The 23345-nt window shown below is 40.7% G+C and overlaps 1 protein-coding gene across 19 annotated transcripts in view; it reads right to left on the bottom strand.

Moving 5' to 3' along the window:
* The window catches only part of eif4g3a (eukaryotic translation initiation factor 4 gamma, 3a), a 70585-nt gene that overhangs the window by 6507 nt on the left and 40733 nt on the right, over positions 1-23345 (bottom strand). For 15 of the 19 annotated variants that reach the window (XM_085159977.1, XM_085159970.1, XM_085159980.1 and 12 more), the window contains 16 exons: positions 22166-22409; positions 20838-21605; positions 19932-20020; positions 17510-17798; positions 17152-17276; positions 14864-14983; positions 13350-13505; positions 12980-13177; positions 12524-12670; positions 12179-12415; positions 8835-8939; positions 6440-6578; positions 6043-6155; positions 3349-3439; positions 1147-1264; positions 803-1026 (listed from right to left, as the gene is read on the bottom strand). In XM_085159977.1, coding sequence (XP_085016103.1) covers positions 803-1026; positions 1147-1264; positions 3349-3439; positions 6043-6155; positions 6440-6578; positions 8835-8939; positions 12179-12415; positions 12524-12670; positions 12980-13177; positions 13350-13505; positions 14864-14983; positions 17152-17276; positions 17510-17798; positions 19932-20020; positions 20838-21605; positions 22166-22409 — 3163 coding nt within the window. The remainder of the gene's footprint in view (positions 1-802; positions 1027-1146; positions 1265-3348; positions 3440-6042; positions 6156-6439; positions 6579-8834; positions 8940-12178; positions 12416-12523; positions 12671-12979; positions 13178-13349; positions 13506-14863; positions 14984-17151; positions 17277-17509; positions 17799-19931; positions 20021-20837; positions 21606-22165; positions 22410-23345) is intronic. The other 4 variants (XM_085159974.1, XM_085159988.1, XM_085159987.1 and 1 more) reach the window with 2 other exon arrangements.

The following is a 23345-nucleotide window of genomic DNA, read 5'->3' on the forward strand; positions in this document are numbered from 1 at the left end:
AAGAACCGATGGCTGCTTTAAAAAGTAAGTTCAACACACCCCGCAAATCTTCTTCTTATCTGGATTGAGTTACATAAACACTGGCAATCAGGATAAACAGTCACATGAAGGTGGTTGGCAAATAGACAATTATACCCAGGGATTTCTAACCCTAAGCGCCATATAGCAGCATAGTGTTAAAAAGTGCAGAATGAATATCTGTGTGTGCTTATAGTGTTTGAAGTTTTCATTTGAATTGAAAAAGTGCTTTATAAATAAAATCAATTTAAAGCCAGGAAGGAAAGCTGGCGGTGCAAGTTAATAGACTCATTACTACTGACTGATCATTAAACCACAGGAAAATCTGACTACATTAGCCTACAACACCGTAAAGCACATCAAGAGGTGTTAGATGACCTTAGAAATATTGAAGTAAATAATTCAAACTGGTAAGTAGGTTTACTATTTTTATATAAAGTCAACAAGCGAGGTGTATATGGTAATACAACCCTAAAAATGTAAACAGGTTTCTTTTAATACAAAACTACAAATTTTCTATAAAATGCACCAAATCAGGTGTTCCTGAGAATTTAAATTTCCTACCAATGCTCATTTAAAAAAGGCAGAGGCCTCAGGCTCTCTCACTATCTGAGTACCAATGTCCAGGAATGATAGGCATTTGATTGATGGTGCTTTTGTACATGAAATGTACCCTGGTAAGAAGTGGCCTACCTTGTTAACACCAAAAACTCAGGGCTTCACTTGTTTTCACCTGAAAACTGAATGAAATATGTAAACTGCAGAGGCTGAGCTGTGTTCTCACCAGGCTCCCTGACTCTACTGCGCTCCATCTCCGTTTTGTCCTCAGTGACACTCGGTCTCCGGGGCTCGGCTCCCTCTCGCTCACGGTCTCTTCGCGGCTCCTCTGGGTTCGGACTTTCCAGCAGCTCTTTAGAACTTCCTCCCCTGATGAACGGTCCGGGCCGTGCTGATGGCGCTGCAGAGATTAGTGGCTTGTCGCTGCGCTCTCTGCCTGTACTGGCACGACTTTTGTGAAGGGGGGAGAAAAAAAAATCGAAGTCAAACAGGATGTTGCTCAATAAAAGGATATTCGAGAAATCAGAAAACAATCAGGAGGAACAAATAAGAGCTGGAGTTGTTTTGTACCTTCCCAGAGTTCTCCTGGTGTCATAGTCTGGGTTCTGGGGAGGTGTAGTGGAGGGCTGAGGTGAGAGTGTCGGCTGCAGTGCAGAGTAACGGTTCAGGCCAGTTGTCCGTGACAGGTCTGTAACAGGAAGAAGAAAAATGAGGAGTGATCACAGATCATTAGATTTGGTGTTATTAAATCTCAGTTCTTTGTATTCCCTACGGCAAAGAAAGACACGGCTCAAAGTGGTCTAACTATCTGGGGTGGCTGTAGCTCAGGAGGTAGAGCTGGTCACCTACTGATCGGAAGGTTGGTGGTTCGATCCCTGGCTCCTCCAGTCTGCATGTCAAGTATCCTTGGGCAAGATACTAACCCCAACTTGCTCTCCGATGCGTCCATCGGAGTATGAATGTGTGTGAATGTAGTTAGAAAGCACTAAGTGTAGAGAATGGGTGTGATTGGGTGAATGAGGCATGTTATATAGAGCGCTTTGAGTACTCCGGGAAAGTAGAAAAGCGCTATATAAGAATCAGTCCATCCATTTACCATTTAACTTACAAAATGATCTTTAATTTTACATATTCCGGAATACGGAGACCTTAACACACGAACACACAAGCTCAGGTCTGAAGCACAAAGGGGAAGCCTAGTTATTCATATAGACGTCACACAAACTTTTAGTTTCGATCAAACACTCTGCTTAGTTTCACTTTCTGCCTGCAGTTACCATGCTCTGCAAAAACATGCAGTTTCCTGTCAGCCTGCGACCTAGTCTCAAAGCTGGCCCTCTCTTATAGATAATACAATATAATCAGCAAAATAAGCATTAAAATATATATTTAAATCCCAACAGTGTCAAATCAGCCAGAGTGCTGATTCGACTCAGTCACTATGCAGCATAATCTGTCCATAGCAGCTTTAAAAGTCCAGCCAACCCCCAAACTAATGAATGCCACAATCCACTTCGGCCCTGAAAAGCTTCTGTCACCCACCTATACTTATCACTTCATGGTTTTCATCTGCAGGTCCCACACTTGTAAACTCCAGAGAGCCCGAGAGTTACTGCTCCATTACTCAGCAATTAATGAGCAGACCATTAACTTTAACTACTCAACAACCAAAAGAACTAAAACAGCAGTGGATCAAAAGCTATTCAGATACATAAAGGATATGACAAAATGTAAAATCAAAGCTTTCTTTTATTAGCTTTGAATACTTTTGATTGCAAGTAATTCATAATAAAACATTTATGGTTATTTGAAAGACCTTTCCAGGTCAAACAGCAACATCTTCCCAATTTACCAGGGGGAAAAAGCAACACATTGGGAATCACAGCTACACAGTTTTTCCTGCATACAGAAATGTTTGGCACTCCCCAAAGAGGTTTTATACAAAGAGGATAATACTGTCACTAAATCTAAATGAAACTAAAACTAGGCATTGCTACAGATGGTTACTGAGACATCTGTGAAAGTGAACCGATCATGCTGATGCACACTGTCACCCACCAAAGGCCTTGAACTCACAAGCTGAACTTTTTTTTAAAATATAAATCTCAATTTATGGAGAGAAGTGTTTATTAAGCCTGCAAAGCAATGCTGCTCCAAAGGTTGAATTATTTTGAACTAAAAGTGCTGCGAGTGCATTGCACTGGGGGAGTGTTTGCCCTGAGGACTGAGCGCTGTCAACGCTGAGCTTCACAGGATTTGTATAGAAAATTGATGCTTCCTGTGGAGACGGAGCCTAACAGCCACAGGTCAGAGCGTGGAGAGTGTGGAAGAAAGCAGTCTTTGTTTTTCAGAAATTTCACACAGTACCTGCTCTTCATGCATCCTGATGCTTTTACTGTGACACATCTGAGCCAGCTGCAGCTACAATCTCACCATCAGACCTGATTTTCGACATTTTTGGGGGGCCAGTCACAAGGCACTGAAGATGTATTTCTTATAATTTCTAATGTTATGCCATCGAGTCTCACTGACAGCCATTTATTGTATTTGAAAGATGTTTGTAAATTGCCAAAACTGACTTAGTGTCAATAAATCAGCAGCTGAAAGCTGAGCGATGCTCCAAACTTTGCCATTTTGGTGTTTTAGTACAACTAATGAGCCTCTGAGACTCGAGATGAAAAGACTGTTATGACGACCACAGTTTGTACAGTGTGCTCGGTTCTGTTTTTCCAAGTTTTGCTAATGATGTTATAGCTTGTTGTGGCATCTTACCTGAGTCGCTGGCTTTGGCTCCTCCGCTGCTGCCCTTCACCCACGTGACTTGTGCCCGTGGGCCGAGCTGGATCTTCTCATCCATCTGAGGCTGCGGGAACACAATAATTCAGAAAAAAAGCTTCAGAATCTCTGCTTTTAAGCTGGAGAGGAGCAGTATTTTAAAAGTAAGGACAAGGAAGACTGACAGCTATAAGGCCAAAGGAAAAATGTAACGTGAGTGTCAACTGAGTATCAAGTTAAATGCGGCTGTAAATGACGATAGCACCTAAAATGCTGCCTCTATACCAGACAGCTTCTGGGATATTTGGTTCTCTCTTACTGACTAACAGTTAAAACTGCCAGAGTGCTTCCAGCAGAGGGCGCTCCAAAAATGAACTAACTTCTTTTACCCAGCAATAGTTATAGTTCCATCAGGATGTCAGTATATGCATAACTGAGCATGTAGAGTTATGTAGATGGGAACAGGGGACATTGATGTACTCGACCCAGTTATGATTATCCTTAAGAGTCATCTTGAGTCTGCGTAAACAGTTATCTTCTGTGTACAAAGAAACACCAGCCAGCTGAAAAGGGGCTTTAACATGAAATGAAAAAACCAAACACATGCTGAACGGAAAACTTGTCACAACATGAAAACCATCCCACAATTTGTTTATATTACAATGCAGAATTGAGAAAGTTCAGCCAAGTCTGAGAATCTGAGAGAACAAAGCAGCCGCACATTACCCACACACCATCAGACCCATTACACAACATGCTGCAACAAAACACTGTCGCCGTCTGTGACAGGTTTCTAATTAGAGCTCATTTCTGATACCTCCACCATCACTGGTGCCTCCTGAATTGACGGTGTCACTAACTCACAGGTTTTCAAACCTTTTCTAGCATGCCCTTTTTTTGAGGCCAATTTTTTTAAAACCCATACCCTGCAATTTTGTTTAATAACTATTAACAAGAATCCAAATTTAATTTTAGTGAGAAACAAAAAGCCTGTACAACAATCTCGTCTATTCTGCCCTCCAAAATTACATTATTTTATCTTAGTTTTCCCACGGTGCTCCAAGCTCCTCAGTCTGAGAACAAGTGATTTTGCTAACTGTGAGGAGAAGAACTAATCAACATAATGATGCTTTTTCTTAAAAAAAACTAAAAACTGTTTAGACAGTCTGCTATTTTTAGATCTCACTCTGGAAGTTCTGACCACTTGTTCTGGGTGCTCAAACCTGTGCCGAGAGCAAACATCAATTCTGTTTCAAACTGACCCCAATTTCATGTGAGCGACAGTCATCGCTGGTGCTGGCCACTACACCTCCAGTTATGATTGAACAGTTTTCATGTGATGAGTTCAGGCCAAAGTCATGGTCTCAGGTGAGGAGTGAGACCTGGTGCATGTTCATTTTTAAGAAAAAAAAAAAAAGAAACATTCATCGTGTTGTTCAATTTGAATTTGTCCCTCAGGGTGAGACTGTCAGCCAGGAGTTCTAGTGTAATGTCCTGAGTGATCTGAGGGGGAGTATTCACAGGAAACAATATGAACTCGATTGTCATTGTATCGACTAAAAGTGCAAAGAAAACGGATGGATTTCATACCCACATCAACAAAATCTTTGCTCACCGGCCAGAGGTGCCTTCCTGCAACACTGCCCACATGCCGAATATGTAAATTCAGTTGAAAGATCATTGTTTTGACATCACAGAGTTTGCTAGTCACATAGTGAATTTTGCTGTGTGGGGGGTAAAAAAAAACAAGCCACTATTTATACGTAAAACCACCAAGGACTCTATTTCAACGCCACTAGAAATACTTAAATAAATAAATAAAAAAAATTAAAAAAAACAGCAATGGCGGGATGCTGGGATGCTGGTCAGGTGACAGACAGATTTTGGAGCATGTGGAAAACCAGGTGGATTGCTGGCTGTGCAGAGCAATAGCTGAACTGAACATAGAGTGCAGAGTGCAGAGCACTAATCTGAGCAAATAAAAAGTGAAACTGAGAGCAGAGCAGCCAAATTGAATATGTTTCTGTTGTGAGAAATAGAAGAGCTTCAGACTGAGGCCGAGCAATGTGCACAGAGGAGGAGGCTGATCTGTTCACTTTAAGTGAGCAAAACTCATTTTAACTTTCCAATTAGTTTCTTCTTCTTCTACCATAATTAAATATACATATATATATATATATATATATATATATATATATATATTTATGTTATTAGTTTTGTCGTTGTACTTGTTAATAGAATAATAAAATATTTAAAAATCTTTTTGTGTCAGCAGAGAGTTTGAAATTTGAGTATCCTGACAATCCTACAGGTTTTTCCACAGTTTTTCTAAGCTGCTCTGATTACTTGTTGCATGTTCAATAAAGACAGAAAGGTTTTGTGTTATTAGTTTAAGTTTTGTCTGTAATTCTGACTTAGGTGAAAATCAGACCACGCTATAAGTTTCTCTTTTTCTCCTTTTTTTGAGAGCAAATGGGTAAAAAAAGCAGCAGCCTGGAGTTTCAAATGAAACAGCAAGTTGCAGGCAGTTTCTCTGTAGGGGTTTCTCTTCCAGTAGAAAAAGGGCACTTACAGCATATTGAACATTTTTAAGATTTATTAAAGGTTTTTCTTGTCTTTCCAGCTGGTGGCGCTCTAACTAATGGCTGAAGCTCATCTCAGGCTACGACCAGCATGGACAGCATGTCTCACCTTGGAGATTTTTGGGATCTTATTGGGGTCGATGGTCCTGCTGTTCTTCGTCATAGGCACAGTGTTCCAGGTCTCTTCTCTCTGCCCACGCTGATCTCTTTGATCTCGTGGATCTAAGGGGCATAAAGCAGGAAAAATATAGTTCTGTGGGAATTCAGCGACAATTCTGAACATTTTTCATCATTTCAGAAACACATTAAACACATGATGAAATATTATAGGTCAGCTGACAGATGGGAGGGGGTAGGGGGGCTTCCTTTCTGCTGCTGGGCACAATAGCATCTCTGCGGGCTATAGGGACAGGAAGTCTGCCTGTATACTTGCAGGCTTCCTGAGTCACTGTAGCTGTGCCGATATGACTCTAAGCCTTAAAGAGGATTTAGACTGCAGGCCTGACCTGAACGCCTCTTGCTGTCCTTGGAGAGCAGCTGCTGGTGCACTTTTCTCTGCTCTTCCTGCTCTTCAATCTTAGCCTCTTTGTGGATCTGCTCAATTGTTTTCGGGCCCTGGTCAGCTCTCCTGGAAACCCAGTTGTGCTGGAAAAGAGAGAAAAAAACACCAGATTCATAAAATACACCGAACAGTGTCAGTCAGATATAAACCAACTGAAACAACAGCCAGAGCAAATTACCGCATTTCCCTTGTTTTATCATGACACACAGATCAGATCACATATGAGAAGAGTCAGTCACAAAAGAAAATCACTAATAATTTAATGAGTGACCACACCTGACAGAAGATGTGTCAACAAGGTTTTCAACTTGCGACAGCCCATCATTTGTTATTAATATCTATGTGTGCGTCTATGACGCTGAGCATGAAGGTTTTTGTTTTTAAACAAAGTACGTTCTTGCTCATTTCAATTTCAAATTTGACAGGAACGTAGCACAGCAGGGATTTGAATTTTAACTCCTTTGTGTATGAGATGCTGACGCTGATTCAAACAACTTGTGTCAGGCTAGAGTTAAGGAGCAATCTCAGCTTAATCAATGCAGATGCATCTACAGGAAAAACACAATATCAACCTTAACAGCGACACCACAGATGAGGTTTGATATATGTATAAAGCTGAACTGACAATTCTGTCTCATTTTCATTAGGCTTTTAAACTCAGGCTACAACAGCTAAACACAAACACAAAAACCCATAAAAGCCAGTGTATAAATGGGAGCATGGATATGTGTGTACTGCAAATGACTGCGTGAGAACAGTTAAAATCTTTGTGTGGAGACAGCTGACTGTTCTCAAACTGGACTTTCATGTTAGCATAGATGGTTTTGGTGTCATGCATACAGATGAATGAAGCACCCGTCACTGAGATGCTGGTTGGGTCCAGAGACAGCAGCAAATAACAAGGGGAAAAATAAACCGCATACCCAAGCTTTACAGGTGGGTTTATTACTTGTGAACCTCTTCTTATTTTTACTATGAAGGTGTTTTCCAATCAAGAACTTCCGATTTCTAAACTAGACATGTTTATAGGTTTTTTTAATAATTAAACATCTCAATCTAATCAATTTATGAAATAAATAAAGCAGTAGATGCACGCAGCTTCTGTACAAGTGTTAAGGATATATTTTTTAAAAACTGTGTTGCACCTTGTTAGCAAGTCAGTATCACTGGGAATGGTTTATACCCCACTTCCTGTTAACTGATTTGGTAACTGACACTCACACCAGACTCCACATAAATTTCTTCAAAGATTATCGCAAACAGTGATAAAATAATAACTGGGCATAGTGGCATAGTAAGTGGTGCTATATCTACAAAATTGAATGGAATATACACAGTAGTATTTATGGTAGCGTCTAATGTTTTTGTGCACTGCAGTGAATAAACATTAATGCTTATTTAGAAGACAACAAAAACCAGCAGCTTTTTACAAAAGCTTCTCTTCTAGATTTCCCACAGCTTAAGACAACCTAGATTTAAGACTTATTACAACTTTTTTTTTTTGCCACATTCGGAATTAAATTTAAAACAAACTTAATAACCAAGACTGAAGGAAAAACAAAAGCACATCAACTCCTCAGGGTTAGAGATGAAACTTGTTAGCTTTTTCGATATAGTTGAGGTATTTTGTTAAAGAATTTGTAGTAAAATTTCCCCATGTTGATTTTGCTGTTAGCCAACAATACATTTATTCTGAGCTAACTGGCCACTGTATTTTAAGACTGAGATTTTAAATTGAAATAATGCAAATGCAGACAGAATGGACATTAGCTGGATTTGAATCTGCCAGTCCCAAAGTCTATGTGATATTTGATTGTGCTGATGTGTGAATAGCTCGTGTAATCGGATGCATGTCACACTGAACATGTGACATGTGCACTGCATCTTACACTCTCTATCCAGACTGCTTGCACACTTGTAGTGGGAACATATTTGAAGCTGATTATTTTCTGCTGTGTGCAATATGCGAGTAAAATATCCTGACCGGATTTTCCTTAAGTTTTCATCAGTTCATTCGTAAAAACAGAAGTATACAGCTAAAAAGTGATCAGCACATACAAGCTTAAACAAGGTCAAGTATTTAAATACTCCAGGGTCATGTTTGTTTGAGGTTTGTTACTGTTTACTGTGTATTTTACCAGAAGGTGTAAAGATTCAATGGTGGAGTAGATATCATTTGAGCAATACTAGATCAAAACACTGATATTCCGCATGTTTCAGAGAAACATGTCAGAAAAATCAATGAAATAAACCTCCGTGGGGGAAAATGCATTATTAGTTCATCTAAACATGGGCTGGGTTCTCCACTGAAAACAATTATCAGAAATGCACACACTCACCAATCTCAGGTCTATAACGTCCTGTAGCATGAACCGTATCCGAGATGAAGTCTTCCTCTCCTTGACGATTTTCTCCATCTGATTGAAATATTGATCCATCCGGGGCTGATGAAAGAGACAGACAAGGTTCGTTTGAGATACGAAGGTTAAATTTTCAATTTCTTTAATGGACAGCAGGTCTGAGTGACTCACATTGTTTCATTCTACTGACTGATTGTTCAGTTTATTACGTGGAGGGGAAGCTGCCCTGACCAACCAACATTAAATGGGAACATTTTGGGACGCAGCAGAACAAAAACTCTAATAACCCAAGATGAATGGACTCAATTCAATGTAATAGCTCGCCATTGAACAGAAATGTTCTGAAAATAATGAAATTAAACAAGATAAAACTCATCTAAAAAGGGAACAATGGCTGATTTATGATCAAATTCTTTAGGATTTTATGGCTCTCAACATATTCCAGAAGCAAACAAAGCAGATTTAAGTGGTTATGCTGAGTTCATAAGATTTTTGTAAGGGTTCAGTCTTTGCGCCAATTGGTTAGCTCTTTGGTAACCTTTTGGGGAATTTCTGCTTCTATCTACAGTAATAGCCCAGTAGTGCAGAGCTGATAGAAAAGAGGGGAGGAAGAGCGAAGGAGCATCCACAGCAAAGGCCGAAAGTTTGGACTCAAACCCGGGCTGCTGCATTTAAGCTTTATGGCATATGCTCCCTGCTCAACCAGTAGGCTGAAGTGGCACTGTGGGGCTGGTTATTGACAGCAGGAGGAAAACACTACATGTTAAAAAAAGACAAACAAAGACCTAAATATCACAACTGTGGACTCTGCTGTCATCATTAGGTTTGTCTAACTAAGCCAATGTTCACATTTACTGAACTTTTGCTACAAATCAACTGAAACCATGTCAATGAAAACCAAGCAGCAACTTCTGGAGCTGAAACATGAAGCCAAGGCTAAAGTGCCAAAAACAAAAATTCCTCTGTGTTGTTCACTGCTGACAACCCATGTTAAAATACCCAACTTCATAGTACTAAAAACATGTTAACAACCTAGCATAAATTGGTTGAGGCCTCTATAAAGACTTTCCCCCCTATATAACAACTTTACAGATGTTGATGTTTTAAATTAGGGATGTTAAACTCGTTTTACATTGTGGGCCACATACAGCCCAGCTTGAGCATATGTGTGCCAGACCAGTGAAACTCCCCTTTCTGTTAGTGTAAAGTTTAATTACACATTTAATCCTCGACATATCGCAACATAAGAAAAACAAGTGTGATTTCGACAGTACATCTCAGTTTTTCTTCGTGATAAAGAAATGCTGCTGCAGTAGTAAATGAAAGTCTTTAGGCTTAAATATGGAAATATGGAAAATTAGAGAAAAACTTCTGGTAAGCCATTGCAGAGACTGTTCTGTAATTACAAAACAGGAACCTTTTGTTAATTCAAAGAAATGGACAAAATGGCAAAACCAAAAAATAATCATGCAATCATTCTATTTTGATGGAATCAGGCGGAAGTTTAAGACTCATTGTTTGGGCTTTAGTTTTGTTGAGCAAAATCTAATTTTAAAATCACAGCTCAGCTTTCATTAGGCTGAAACACAAGCTGTCTGAGCTCGAATATTCCACAAGCTTCCTTGATTACCTCTTCAGGCTTTGTGAACATATCAGAACAGGCATATTTCAAATACGCTTAACCTAATAATAGTTTTGCACTGGCACAGGCATCCAGCCACAGCTTCACCAGCTCCAGCATCTGTTGTTGTAATTTCAGTTTAACATAGCGAGGTTTAAATGATTTAATACACTGCAAACACCAGTTTTATTTGTCTGTTTGTGACTCATAAAAACACACAACCCCCTCCCCTGCAGTGAACAATCGTTTTGGTTAAAGAGTAGGTATGATGTCAGTCTGTTGAGATTTTCCTTGGTTGACTACAGTCCTAGATGTGTTCCCTGCTGGTCAGAGGACTTGTCTTTTGTAGGGTGACTGGTACATGACAAGGATCAAACCACACATCACAGTGCATCAGAGAGCAGTATGGCCTTTAGGTCAGTTATGTCTCTCCAAGCATCTAAGGACTCTTTCTGTGACCAGCTGAGAGTCACTGATATCTACAGGAGAGCCAGTCAGACAGAACAAAGCAGAGCATCGACTGCAGAGACACTGTGGGGATATCCCCGTTTCCTCATAACCTATATAAACAGCTTCTCTGTTGCCTCTGGAACTGAATGTAGCCAAACTGTTGAAGGATAAAATCCCACCAGAACTTCTTTTTTTATGTCTCTCGAATTTATGCTGCTGCAAACCAGAATCACTTCACCTCACCTCATCAGATTCACTTAACTGCTGCACAGCCAACGCTTACCTTGGTGGATATTAGCACAGGCACAATGATGTCAAAGTGCCATGCCTGTGTCATAAATATAAATTGATTCACCTTTGACTCTATCCATCCAAATATTGTCTGAACTCGTTCACTTTCATTTCCGAGTCTGGCTTTAAGTTTTTAACACAGCCTCAGATAAAAGGTTTGTTCAAGGTCTCGCTGCAATGTCAAATCACCTCTGAATATATAATGAACAAGACTGTGCGTGTAGCACATTACACCAACAGCCTTCAGGTTTGTGCTAGTATGTACGAATCAGTGTAAATGTAACATTACTGTAAGTGTCAATCACATCTACCTTCACCGATTCACTTTCTTGCCCTGAGTCTGATACAACACGCAGCATAAATTCTGTACCAATTATCAGCAGAGGCTTATCTGATCTTGGCATAAATACTGGAAAACAGGAGACAGCTAACTGATTACGTCTATAAGTTAAATGTGCATACCAGCATCTCTAAGTCTTGGGTTCAATGCTTGTCTCCAGGACGCCGGTGTCCTGCAGGTTTTAGATGTGTCCTTGATCCAACACAGCTGATTTAAATGGCTAAATTAGCTCCTCAACATGTCTTGTCTAAAACCTGCAGGACACTGGCTCTCGAGGACTAACGTTCCCTACCCCGGGTCTAGTCTATATGACCATAAAACCACATTTTTACATCTTGGATGTAAATTTCTCTGCAAAACTTACACAGACAAGGTTAGACATTGTCAATTTGCAGATTCTGAGGTGTTTTATGCTAATTGTTTATCAATATTTGAGTGCAATTCCTCCTGTTTCAAGTCTCAGCAGGTAACTGCTGAGACTTGAAACAGGGGAAGTGTTTTGGGGAAATACTTCCCCAAACACTGAAGACACTTAAACTTCACTATTAAACATAATAGTTAAACTATTAACTAAAACTATATATTAACAACTTAATAAAAGAACCTTCTCCGCCAGCTCACCTTTGCCTTTTCAAAGTCAAGGTCCTTGCCAATGGTGGTGAGTAGCCTGCACAGGCACTCCAAGGACTCCTCATCGTGGTTCTTGAGCAGCTTGACCACACAGTCATGCATAATGGCCTCTGTCAACATCTTGAGCTTGAAAAGCTCGCCGATGAACTTGATGTTGCCGATTGAACGCCGCCGGGCCTTGTCCTTTGCTTCCTCAAGCTCCTCCTGAAGCCGCTCACGCTCAGTCACCTAAAGAAAGCAAGGAAACATCAAAGTTTAAAAATCTTATCTTGCCAGGAATGGAATATAGTCCAAATAAAATCCAAAGTAATACTTCTGAAGTCACAGATGACATACCGATGCAGCAGAGTCCAGCTCTTTCTGTTTCCTCTCAAACACCACATCGTCCACCTTGTCTTTCTCAAACTCCTTCTGGCAGCGATTTAGCAGCAGCTTGCGAAAGTTCACTGTCGTGTTGGGTTTGTCTGTCATCTGCACTCTGAGCTGTACGTGAACAAAGTTTGTAGTAAAGAGAAATTAGAGAAAAGGCAACATCCCTAAGAATCTTTTAAGACCAAAACAACTGAAGTAGTTTTCATGTTATACTAAAGAAAAAAAAAAAACACACCAAAGCACACCCTTTTAGATGTAAAAAGTCATTTTAAACCCATTTTTATTTATATGCAATATTTACAATACTAACAATATAATAGCATAGTATAATAGTAACTTAGAATGAATATACCTACGGTATAATTTAAAGCATAACATAACCACAGCTCTGCGTCTTTATCGAGACAGTGATTGGCTTACCGTGGCGAGGCAGCGGCACATGTTTCCATAAGCCACGGAGAAGCTGGGCTCATCGATGGCCTTCTCGAAGACCAGGTCAATGACGCCTTTGAGTCTCTCCTCTGTGTCGATGGTCAGGTCTGTTACCTGCTTCATCAACTGGTTGAACTTCTGAGGCGTCAGCTTGTTCAAGATGCTCCGTACTTTCCTGAAGAGCTCCTGTAGGGAAGCCATCACTCAATCATAAATAGAACTTAATAACTCAGCTTATCAATCAGACACTGTATATTGAGTGAGTTCATTTAGTGGTAGGTTTAATTATTTAGGCGGCTAATTTTTGCTGTATTATTTTGTGTGTTTTGCTGGCTGTGTATGGTATATTTGGCCCTGCCTGTGTCCTCTGAATCTCTGGATCCTCTGCGAGGCTCTCTCTCTTCATGCCAGGCTTCCAGGCATTCTCTGATTTTTTTAGCTGAACATCATCATTCACCACCACGTTCATGATGATCTTCCTGGGTGGAGGCCGTCGTTGCCCAATGCTCATTATCTGTGAATATAATGAAAGAAATCAAGAGAGAGTTAACATTGCTAATGACATGACTTAATTACATAAAAAATAATAAAAATAATAGGAAATAGGAAAAACAATAGGACACAAACAACACGACTACCAGGAGGCACTCATAGAAGTATAAATTATTCCAGCTCTGTTTAAATAGACTGCAGTGTGTCGGTGGCTACAAACCACCCAAGTATTTTCCGTGACTCTCTTTAGCATTTTTTTATTCATTTGATTGTGATTGACTTGCCAGTGGAAGTTCCTCCCATTGTTATTTTGAAAGTTCAAATGCACCTGACCAGCTAGCCCTACCACTTCCTGTCTTGTGTTTTCCGTGCTGGCTAGCTTCTTAGCCAGGTTGCTATTGTGGCGATCCTCTGGATCATTCAGCTGCTTTTCCAGAGAGGATCTTATCCTGCAATCGGATGGACTCAAACACAACTAGTGACAGTTAATAGAGGACCCGCAGCAGGTGGAGAGCTGGTTCCTGCCAATTATATCTCAAGATAGTGAAGTTGGAGTGTATCGAGGAATGGGAGACTCATGGGAGAGGCATCTGATTATAATGCATATTGCACTGAATCCCCACAGTAGCGGCTGAGGTTTTGTTTGCATATATACTTGTGCGTTGGCATGTTAAGCTTATATTCCGCCACTGTCATGTATTGACGTGCTAAATCAAATTATAGTCTATTACACTTTGTTTCAGAGATATTACCCTTGTACTAATCAATAAATAGATATATCAATAAATCAATAAATAGCACTGATTTAACACCGTACTATAATTACTAAATTTAATTACTATAATTTAAGAATGATTAATTTATCACAAAGTAATGGAGAAATAAAATATTTGCAACTAAGAAAATAAAAAACATTGTCAAATATATTATATAGATTCTAAAATATTGTATTCTTTTAACTTATCAACATCCAGCTAGCTGACAAACCACTCAGCTAGGTTAGATTTTAGCCTCATGCTCAACATCCATAGTTTACTTGAAGATGTTAACCTTTCACATCGAGTCTCATATATTGATCTTGTAGCTATAGGTTTTCCGTTTTAAGATTTCCATTGTGGATACAAAACCCTGCCCTTAAGCAAATCTCTCATGCTGCAGTGAACGTTAACATAGAATGCAGACAAACGTGGGTGCAACCCAAACCTGTAAGAAACACTGTATTAACCCTATGGATTATTAATAGGGGCACACTTGATTAGGTTAATTCAGTCTTGACAAGTGTACAACTAACTGTGTTACACTGAACACTGGAGTAGAAGCAGTGTGAGTGGGATTTTATGAATGACTGTGGCAGCTTGCGCGAGTACATGTGTGACTCACCGCAGAGCTTCGTCCTCCAGACATCTGTCTCCCAAAATCTGCAAAAGCAGGTGTGAAATCGGGTCCTCTGGAAATCACCCTGGAATCCACCGCTCGAGACGGCAGCTTGTTTTGGTTCATCTGCATGAAACATAACATACAGAATATGTCATCAAACGCACACATAGACACACATAAACACACGGGGTAACCCTAACAGCAGGGGGAGCAGTGATACCCTGGTAATCTGGTAATATTGGCAACAGGGCAAGATGAGCCTAATAAGCGTGTGTGAGTGTGTTTGTGTGTTTGTGTGTGTGGAAGGATGAATTTCTAACCCGGTAGTCACTTTTAAAGGTGGCGTCCAATAAATGACAGTCATACTACATTATCAGTCTACGGTTTATATGTTCTTCTAGCACCGGTAATAAATTATGCTCGGCTTGTTCTGCGGGCCGCACAGTAAGAAAAGTCAGAACCAGATGTGGAAGGGGAGGACAGAAGAAAGGAACGCAGGAGAGAGCGAGATAGTTGTGGGGGAGGAGAGAAGAACAAATCCAGCTCTTTGTCTTTCAGCTGTCCTTGACTTCCTCTTGACTCTTTTCCAGTGAGATTTCACTTTCTCCCACAGAGAAAATGAGACTTTGGGATTGTACCAATCAACTGTTCGCCGGCCTGGTTGTTCTTTTTTGAGAGATGGGGGAGGGGCATGTGCTCTTGACACTGCCAAGTATGACATAATAGCAATGTGATTTTAATCAAAACAGCATTTCTGCAGGCCATATGCTCCACCCATACATATGTGTGGATCGGAGCAACAAACCGAACTTGCATCTTTGATCCAACGCAGAAACTCACAACTAAAACAACGTCTGTCGCCTGTTGACATGTGATTTAAAAAAATCCTTTTCAGCCATTTCACAAAAAAAGGTTGATTTGAAACTAATGCTACAATTAATGATTGTTTTCAGCACCATTATTTTTTAATCTTTTAAAAACAATGGCATTATGAATAATGCCCAGAGCCTGCTGTGATTTCTGTGTTTTACGTCTGTTCTTTTTCCCACGACCAACAGTCTAAAACCTAAATGACAATAAATGCACAACGCTTTGAACTTCACGTTTAAGAAGCTGAAACCACAAATATTTTTCAGATCAATGAGATAGAGTTGACTGTTTGGAATTAGTCTACATCATGGAGAACATTTGTTAATACCTTCAGATCAGGGGTCAGCAGCACACCTCTTCCAGCCCCTGCCGTGAGTGCAACTGTGCTTATTTTCAAATACATGCTGCTGGAGACCATCAAGACTCGTCATTCACTGGTGTAAGCTATTTAAACTCCAGTCTTTTAGATTTTGCTGCAGTCCTTTGGTGACTTTGAAGAGAGCAGAACCACATCATACTGCATTTATTTCCTTCGTACGGTTTAGGAGAGTTGCAGATCACCCGAAAGTCCATCGATAGCGAAAGGGACAGCTCTTGCTTCGAGCACTGCCAAAGCGAGAGCTAAATTTAATACACCTCATGACCACCATGGGCCTCCAGCTACCACACTACAGCCTGCTTTAGGAGGAGAGAAGACCATCCACTCATTTTCTTAGCTCCTCATCCAAGCAGGGGGATATGACCTGGATAAGTTACCTGTCCATCACAGCGTTAACAAAGACAACCACATGCTAACATACGCACTTAATGCGAGTTTAGAAACACCAATCGACCAAGTATATTTATGGACTGTGTGGGAAGAAAAACCAACACAGGGACTTCATGCAGGCACAAATGCCACACAGCAATGCCCCAACCAACAAGGAGGCTTAAACCAAGAGCCTTCTTACTGTGAGGTGACAATACTAATAATTGCACCATCAAAGTCCTCCAACTAAAATGAGAAACTGCTTTTGTTTTGTTTGCTTCTTACTGTTCTGAGGCCTGAAGACTCGCTGAGCACCTTTATAACGCACACATCAATATCCCCTCCTCAGATAAAGATGCCCAAAACCTATTATTTTTTTTGTCACTGAATTATTTAAGTGATAAGAGAGTGGTGATACATATGGGATTTTAACTAAATGTCAGCTGAAGTCTGGTAACAAGAAGTCTGGCTCTGGGAATAAATAACAATAATGAAAAAAATGAAGGAGGGGTTAGCCCAAGACAACAGAGATGGGCCTGTCAAGGCCACATATCTACAAAAATAAAAAAATAAAAACCTGACAACATTTTCAACAATCTATTTATCTACACAGATGTCAGGCTGTTTAAAGCTTTATGAATTCTGCAAGACTGCTGGGCTATCTGTAGCTTACCTTGTCCAGCACCACATCGCTGATCGGTGGGAGCCCTTCAGGCTTCTGTATGCAGGCAGGCATGAACTGGAAGCCCAACAGAAACTCTCTGTTATACTGACGTTTCCCACTGGGTTCAGTCAGGTCTGGACAGCCAAGCAGGATTGAAGAGGAAAGTAAAGGGGAAAAAAAAGGATAAACAGATATGAGAAACAGACAGAAGTGCAGAGCTTTTCATTTAGAGGCAGCTCTAAATATAGAAATATAAAGACAAATATTTTTATTTGTGAATGCAAAGCTCCATCCTTTGCTCCCTGGATTTCAGTTTTGCCTTGGGTCATTTGAAAACACTGTTCACACAGACTGAGGTCCTTCTCACCTTCCATGTCTGGGGGAGCTCCGGTGGAGTTCTCCTTGTCTCCAGGGGTGGCTCCGCTGTCGCTGCTCTCCGTCTCCGAGGTGTGGCCTGCACCGTTCCTGATTGGCTCCAACTCTGCTTCACCATTTTCCTCTGGAGCAGTGGGCTTTCCATCAGCTTCTGGACTGCTACCAGAAGCAGGAGCAGGGGTAGAGGTGAAGGCTGATGGTAGGGGTGCTGGGCTGCTGCTCAGAGGAGCTGACTGCACAGCCTGGTCTCCAGCAGGCTGATCTACTGGCTTAGACTCATCCTATGAGGAGGCAAGATTCCATTAAGGTCCGAGCGTGTTCAAATTACAGTTAGGGTTACATTTAAACATATATTTTTAAGGTCTAATTATAACGTACTTGCAGGGCACACTTGTACATGAAAGCTTAGCTTTGAAATGGGTATTCACTGATTAAATTAAGGTCTACCTGTTTATTTTCAGGATAGACCAGTATATTAAATCTGTTGAGAGAAACCGCTGTTCTGCAGCTTTCTCTGAAATTATTTTACAGGTTTCAACTGCCCCCACCCCCCCAAAAAAATACATATTTACTGTAAAATAAATATCTGGAAGTCCCTTACATATTACACACTAAAACGATAGTTCATAAAAGAAAGAAAATGTAAAAACTGAAGCACAACATGCTGCTTTTAACAGACTGCAACAAATGGTGACAGAGTTCAAAGACATCCTGCTGGTATCATTTATTCCCCTTTACCCTCTCCCCATAGTCATTTAACTAGAATTTGAATAGCCCAGTGCTTTTAGCAGTCCTCATCGTGGAGACTCAAACGCCATCTATGCACATAAACAGCACAACAGGAAACACTGAACTTCCTCTGAGTAATACAGCAGAACAATTAAAATACAAATACAGTCTACCATCAACTCAACTATAATACTTGTATTATAATATAAATTCCCATTGGTTATTATATAAGGATGTAACCTTTTTACTCTTGGCTGATGTATGGGAAAAGCTTGTTTAGTAAACAACCCGCTGTATTCTTCACCTTTCTTTTGGCTAGTTATGCAGTCTTAGGGAATAGCAGCACATTTCACCCAGACAATATATCTCATTTCACTAGTGTGATTGCTGCATGCAGAACCCAAACAACATTAAGCGGTTCAGCTGAACTTGGCCAAGGTATGCATGCAGTGTGACTGCTATTCATGAGAATGGGACTCATATGCTTTAAAAGCTACCTTCATCAAAGTTTACAAATCTAGAACAAGGTGTGTCACCAATTCTAAAAATTGTCTAAAATCAACCTCTTAAAAAACCTTGACCGTGAAAGAAAAGGAGCAAGGGTGCCAGACAAAAGTTTAGATGTAGAAACACACTGAAGCGTACTCAGACAGCTTAGTGCAGTGTGAGCACAGCCCAGCAGGTGGCATGGGAAGGGAAAACAACAATGCTAGGACATGGTACAAGACAGCTACACACAGGGTATAACCTTCATCAGAGACCTAAAAACATTCAAATCAAACAGTGCCAAAGGTGTGGAGATATTTTCTGAAACACCACTTATACATGGCAGGGAAACACCACTCTGAAACACCACAAAATTTTTAGTCAGTGTAAAGGGTTTCCTCTTTTTTTTTCTCCTCTTTTCCTCTTTGTGTTTGTCTCCTAGTGTGCTTTGTGTATACTATACTAATGTATCTGTTACTAAACCTTCTATTTTTACATATAAACTTCTGGCTTCCAGCACTGAGATGATCTGAGAACAGAAACACATAATGAACTTTTTTAGGCTTATTTATTATCTACACTCCTAAGGTTTTATGTTTAAAACCTCTCTGTGTGACTTTTTGGTTTTTTGCATAAAACGGCTCATAAAACCTGTTCAGCATAGACTAAAAATAAGCTATTTAAAGCCCTTTATTTGTTGGCCAGTATTTGGCGGTGTTAGAACTCCGCCACAGCAACAAGCCTGTGCAAAACCATAAAAGAAAGGAAACGAGAGTGGAACGGAGATGGTTTTACATGCAGTGGACTGGCTGAGCAGTGGAGATGATGGATAACTCCTTGCTGACGATAACAACACCCCAAAGTCATTTATGTCTGCTTCCCTAACCACACATGTGGAAACATTTTCCACTTGAACTATTGCCCAAATTGTGCCTTTCCTCCTCTCTCCCTCTCACATTCCTGTAACACTTTGCAGGACTACTCCAAAATCAATTAAGACAAAATAAAAACTATTTCGGAGAAAAAAAAAATATCACAGTATCTCAAAAAATTATTGATTGCTTATTCGTCCACAGACTATAAGCCACTTATCTCCAGAGGCTAATAAAAAATAATCTACAACTTGATGTCAAGGTCAATACCTAGGTTTTCTTTCTTCTCTTCATCCTGAATTATGAGCTAAGAGGCCAACTTCTTACCTCATCCACATTTTGAGGTGCATCTCCAGTAGAGGTCCCTTCATTTGGTTTTCTCCGGGTCTTTGGTATTGCAGAAGCAGTCTGATTAACTACAGGGAAACAGAAACGCAGGAACTTAAGATCACTTGTAGCCAGTCAGTAAACAAGCAAGTCATGAGGGATTTAAAAGGTAAATTTGATTTAGTAAGAATGATGGCAAGAAAAGCATCTTTTTACTCAAGTTACAAACCCATTATGTTTTATCAAACTATCAATCAATGCTCCATTTCAGGCAGTTTTTACTACTGTCTCTATGATTTCAAAGAGAGGAGCTGTCCTTAATATGGCTCTAACCTTCAGTTTGAACATTTTGACAACCAGAAGAAAACCGAGTTAAAGGGAGACGGGCTGAATTTGCTTATTTCAGCTAAAAGTCTGCATCCAGATCCAGTTAAAACAAACACAATTCATAGAGAGAAATGAAAATAAAAAGTCGACATTCAGTGGGTGCAATGCCGAGACGGTGTGACACGAACATGACCCTCAGTTTATTCAGCCACTCAAAATAAATGAAGATTTCATAAAAAGCCGTGTTTGCTACCAAACAAGTAGAAACAAAAAAGTGTAAAAAATATTTCCTCTAATTTCCATGACTTGACTTCCTTTCCTTATCCTGTGTTATGTTTTGTTTGATTGTGGACTACTGAGGATCAGCTATTTTAGCACAGTGTTTGAAAAGAGATTATCTGCAAAAACGTGCCTTATGGATGTGCCCAACAGGACCACTTAATTCAGCTATTTATGTATAACATCATAAAACAGTAATGGACTCATAAAACAGCCACTCATTGGCATGTCACTGCCACTTAGTTTATAGCACGCTTTTAAAATGCCACATGCAATCAAGAACTTAAACGGACTCAGTACCCGTAATAGGACTCTTCCTGGTGAGCGCTTGTTGCTGGGACTCTGTTTTGCTGTCAGTAACACCAACGTGTGCCTCTGCCCCTCCTCTAGAGATGAGGTCTTTAGTGTCTAAGGACTTGCTCAGCTCATCAGCCTCCGCTGTGGCCTGCACTAGAGGCGGAAGGCCAGGAGGGAGCATAACTGGCAGAGTTGGGACGGGGCTTGAGGTCAGGGTGACTGGCACCACAGCCACAGGTGCCATAGGGGAGAGTGTAGCAGCAATGGGCACCTCTGGCCTCACATCAGAGGGCAACGTTTGAGAGGAGGAGAGCTCTCTGTAAGCAGGAGCAGATGCCTGGGACTGGAGAGAAGGCTCATGAGCTTGAGTGTCCAGCTCAGTCCCAGAGTCTGCAAGGCCGTTCAAAGCCTTGGGAGCCAGCAATGGAGAGGCAGCTAAAGTTCGTGGGGCATCTAAAAGAGGCTTGTCTGTGTTGGGCATCTGAGGTGGTGCCGAAGAGGGCTTGCTCTCCCCAGCAGAGGAGGAGGCGCTGTGAGAAGATGCTGAAGTAGTGGACTCCCTGGTTGAGGGACGTTCACTAGTGTTGGCGACTGCAACTGGGAGAGTGACGGGCCGTGCCAGAGAAGCAGGGAAGGGAAGCTCGGGCTCGGGAGCAGGAGAGGGCTCAGATGCAGGAGTGTTGGCCTCCAGTCTCTCCAAGGGAGCATCAGGCTGCACAAGCCCAGGTGAGGAAGACTTCTGGGCAACTGGCTCCAATTTTGGCAAGTCATCTAAGAGGAGGAAGGAAAATGATTTCAGAATGCAGTTAGCAAAGCTCAAGGTTTGTCCAATCAGAATCATGTATTAACACACTTTTGTGTTAAAACATTACCAAATAAAAAAATTAAAAAACAAACCAGAGAGACCAAAGTTCAACCATTTGCACACGATATCGTTAACAGAGAAATTCCCGTGAAAGCTTGTCAAATCTTACAGGTATTTACAGGAAGAGCAGGAGGCACTGTTGATTCAATACTTATTTGAATGTAAAATGAAAGTGAAAGCACTCAATGTGCAATGTCAAAGTGATCTTTAAAATATCTGAAAATCTCAAAAGAAATACAGCTAGAGGGAAACACTGGTTGCTGTTATGCATGAAACAGTAAAATCACTGATTCATCAATTACATTACTTTAGTATTTTTTGAGCACCTAATGGCATGTTTTTACCATATGTACATACCTATAGTTACATATGCATGTATGTATTATGTAGTGTAATAGGATTGGGCCCCTATGTGTTGGGGAGTTTTAGATGACTTTTAAGGACAAAAGAAGCGTTTGGGGCAGACCTGGCCCTGGTTTGGTGTCTGAAGCCACAGCTGTCAACGGCTGCTGTGGCTGCTGGGGCTGTTGAGACTGTTGGGACTGCGGTGGTTGTGGTGACTCCAACGTGTAGCTTCCAGGATGGGTTTGCTGTTGTGGAGGAGGCTGAGGCTGCGACTGCTGCTGCTGCTGCTCCGGAGTCTGGCTGCTGCTCGGCTGCTGCGATTTGAGGTAGAAAATGTGAGGATAATGAGGGTGCGGCCATAAAAACTAGCAACACAGAAAACCAGAAAGAGAGGCACAAAGATGCAGGCAAGCACGCACACAAACAAATAAACAAGCCCAAATGCAGAATTAAGCAAAAATAAGGAGTCCAACGAGGTAGAATAAGAGGAGAGATGAAAGACAAGACGGGAGAAACAGAAAGACGGAGAATGAGGGATGCGAGAGGAATGGCAGGAGGAGAGGAGAAGATCAGGACGATGCGGAATTAAAGCACAGCGAAAAGGGGGTAGATGCATTAAAAATGAAATTGGGAGGGGGCACAAAAAGACAGAGAAAAAGAGGAAAGACACTGTTAACATCCACAGAAGGACACAGGGAGGAAGAAGTCCTAACATCCCTCTCAGAATTCAGAATCCAGGGAATCTGTCTCATTTGGGCTTTTCTTTTTACCATTTATTAAAATGTGTCAGTAGAATTAGAACACTAGATTTTCCATATAAAACAAGGGCTACTTTTCGTTTTTTATAAAGCAGCAGTATGAGTAGTCGGCGATGTAAAGATCAGGAATGAGTACCAACACATTTCCATATTTATCTAAGCACGATGCCAAACAAATTCCATTTTTTATTTTGTTTGTTTGTGCAAGAATAGATTGAACAGAGTTAGTAGAATCTGCAACCTGAGTGGATTCTGAGGAAGGAGTAGGAGTATAAAGAAATTACATATGCAATCTACTGTAAAAGGTAGTGAATGAACAGAAACAGTGAAAGGAAGAAAAGCAGGTGTAAGATTAACAAGAGCTGTTAAACAAGATTACAACAAACTTACTTATTGCTATGAGACTATCACATGCAGAGTGATATTTACAAGTTATGAACCACCTCCATATCTACACATACTGTATGTGGCATTTAATAATAATGTAACTTGGTTATTATCTTTATGTGAGCTTTTGAACTTCTTTCTTAGCCAGAAACAGGC

Source organism: Neolamprologus multifasciatus, chromosome 5 (assembly GCF_963576455.1).
Source record: "Neolamprologus multifasciatus chromosome 5, fNeoMul1.2, whole genome shotgun sequence".
NCBI lineage: Eukaryota > Metazoa > Chordata > Actinopteri > Cichliformes > Cichlidae > Neolamprologus > Neolamprologus multifasciatus.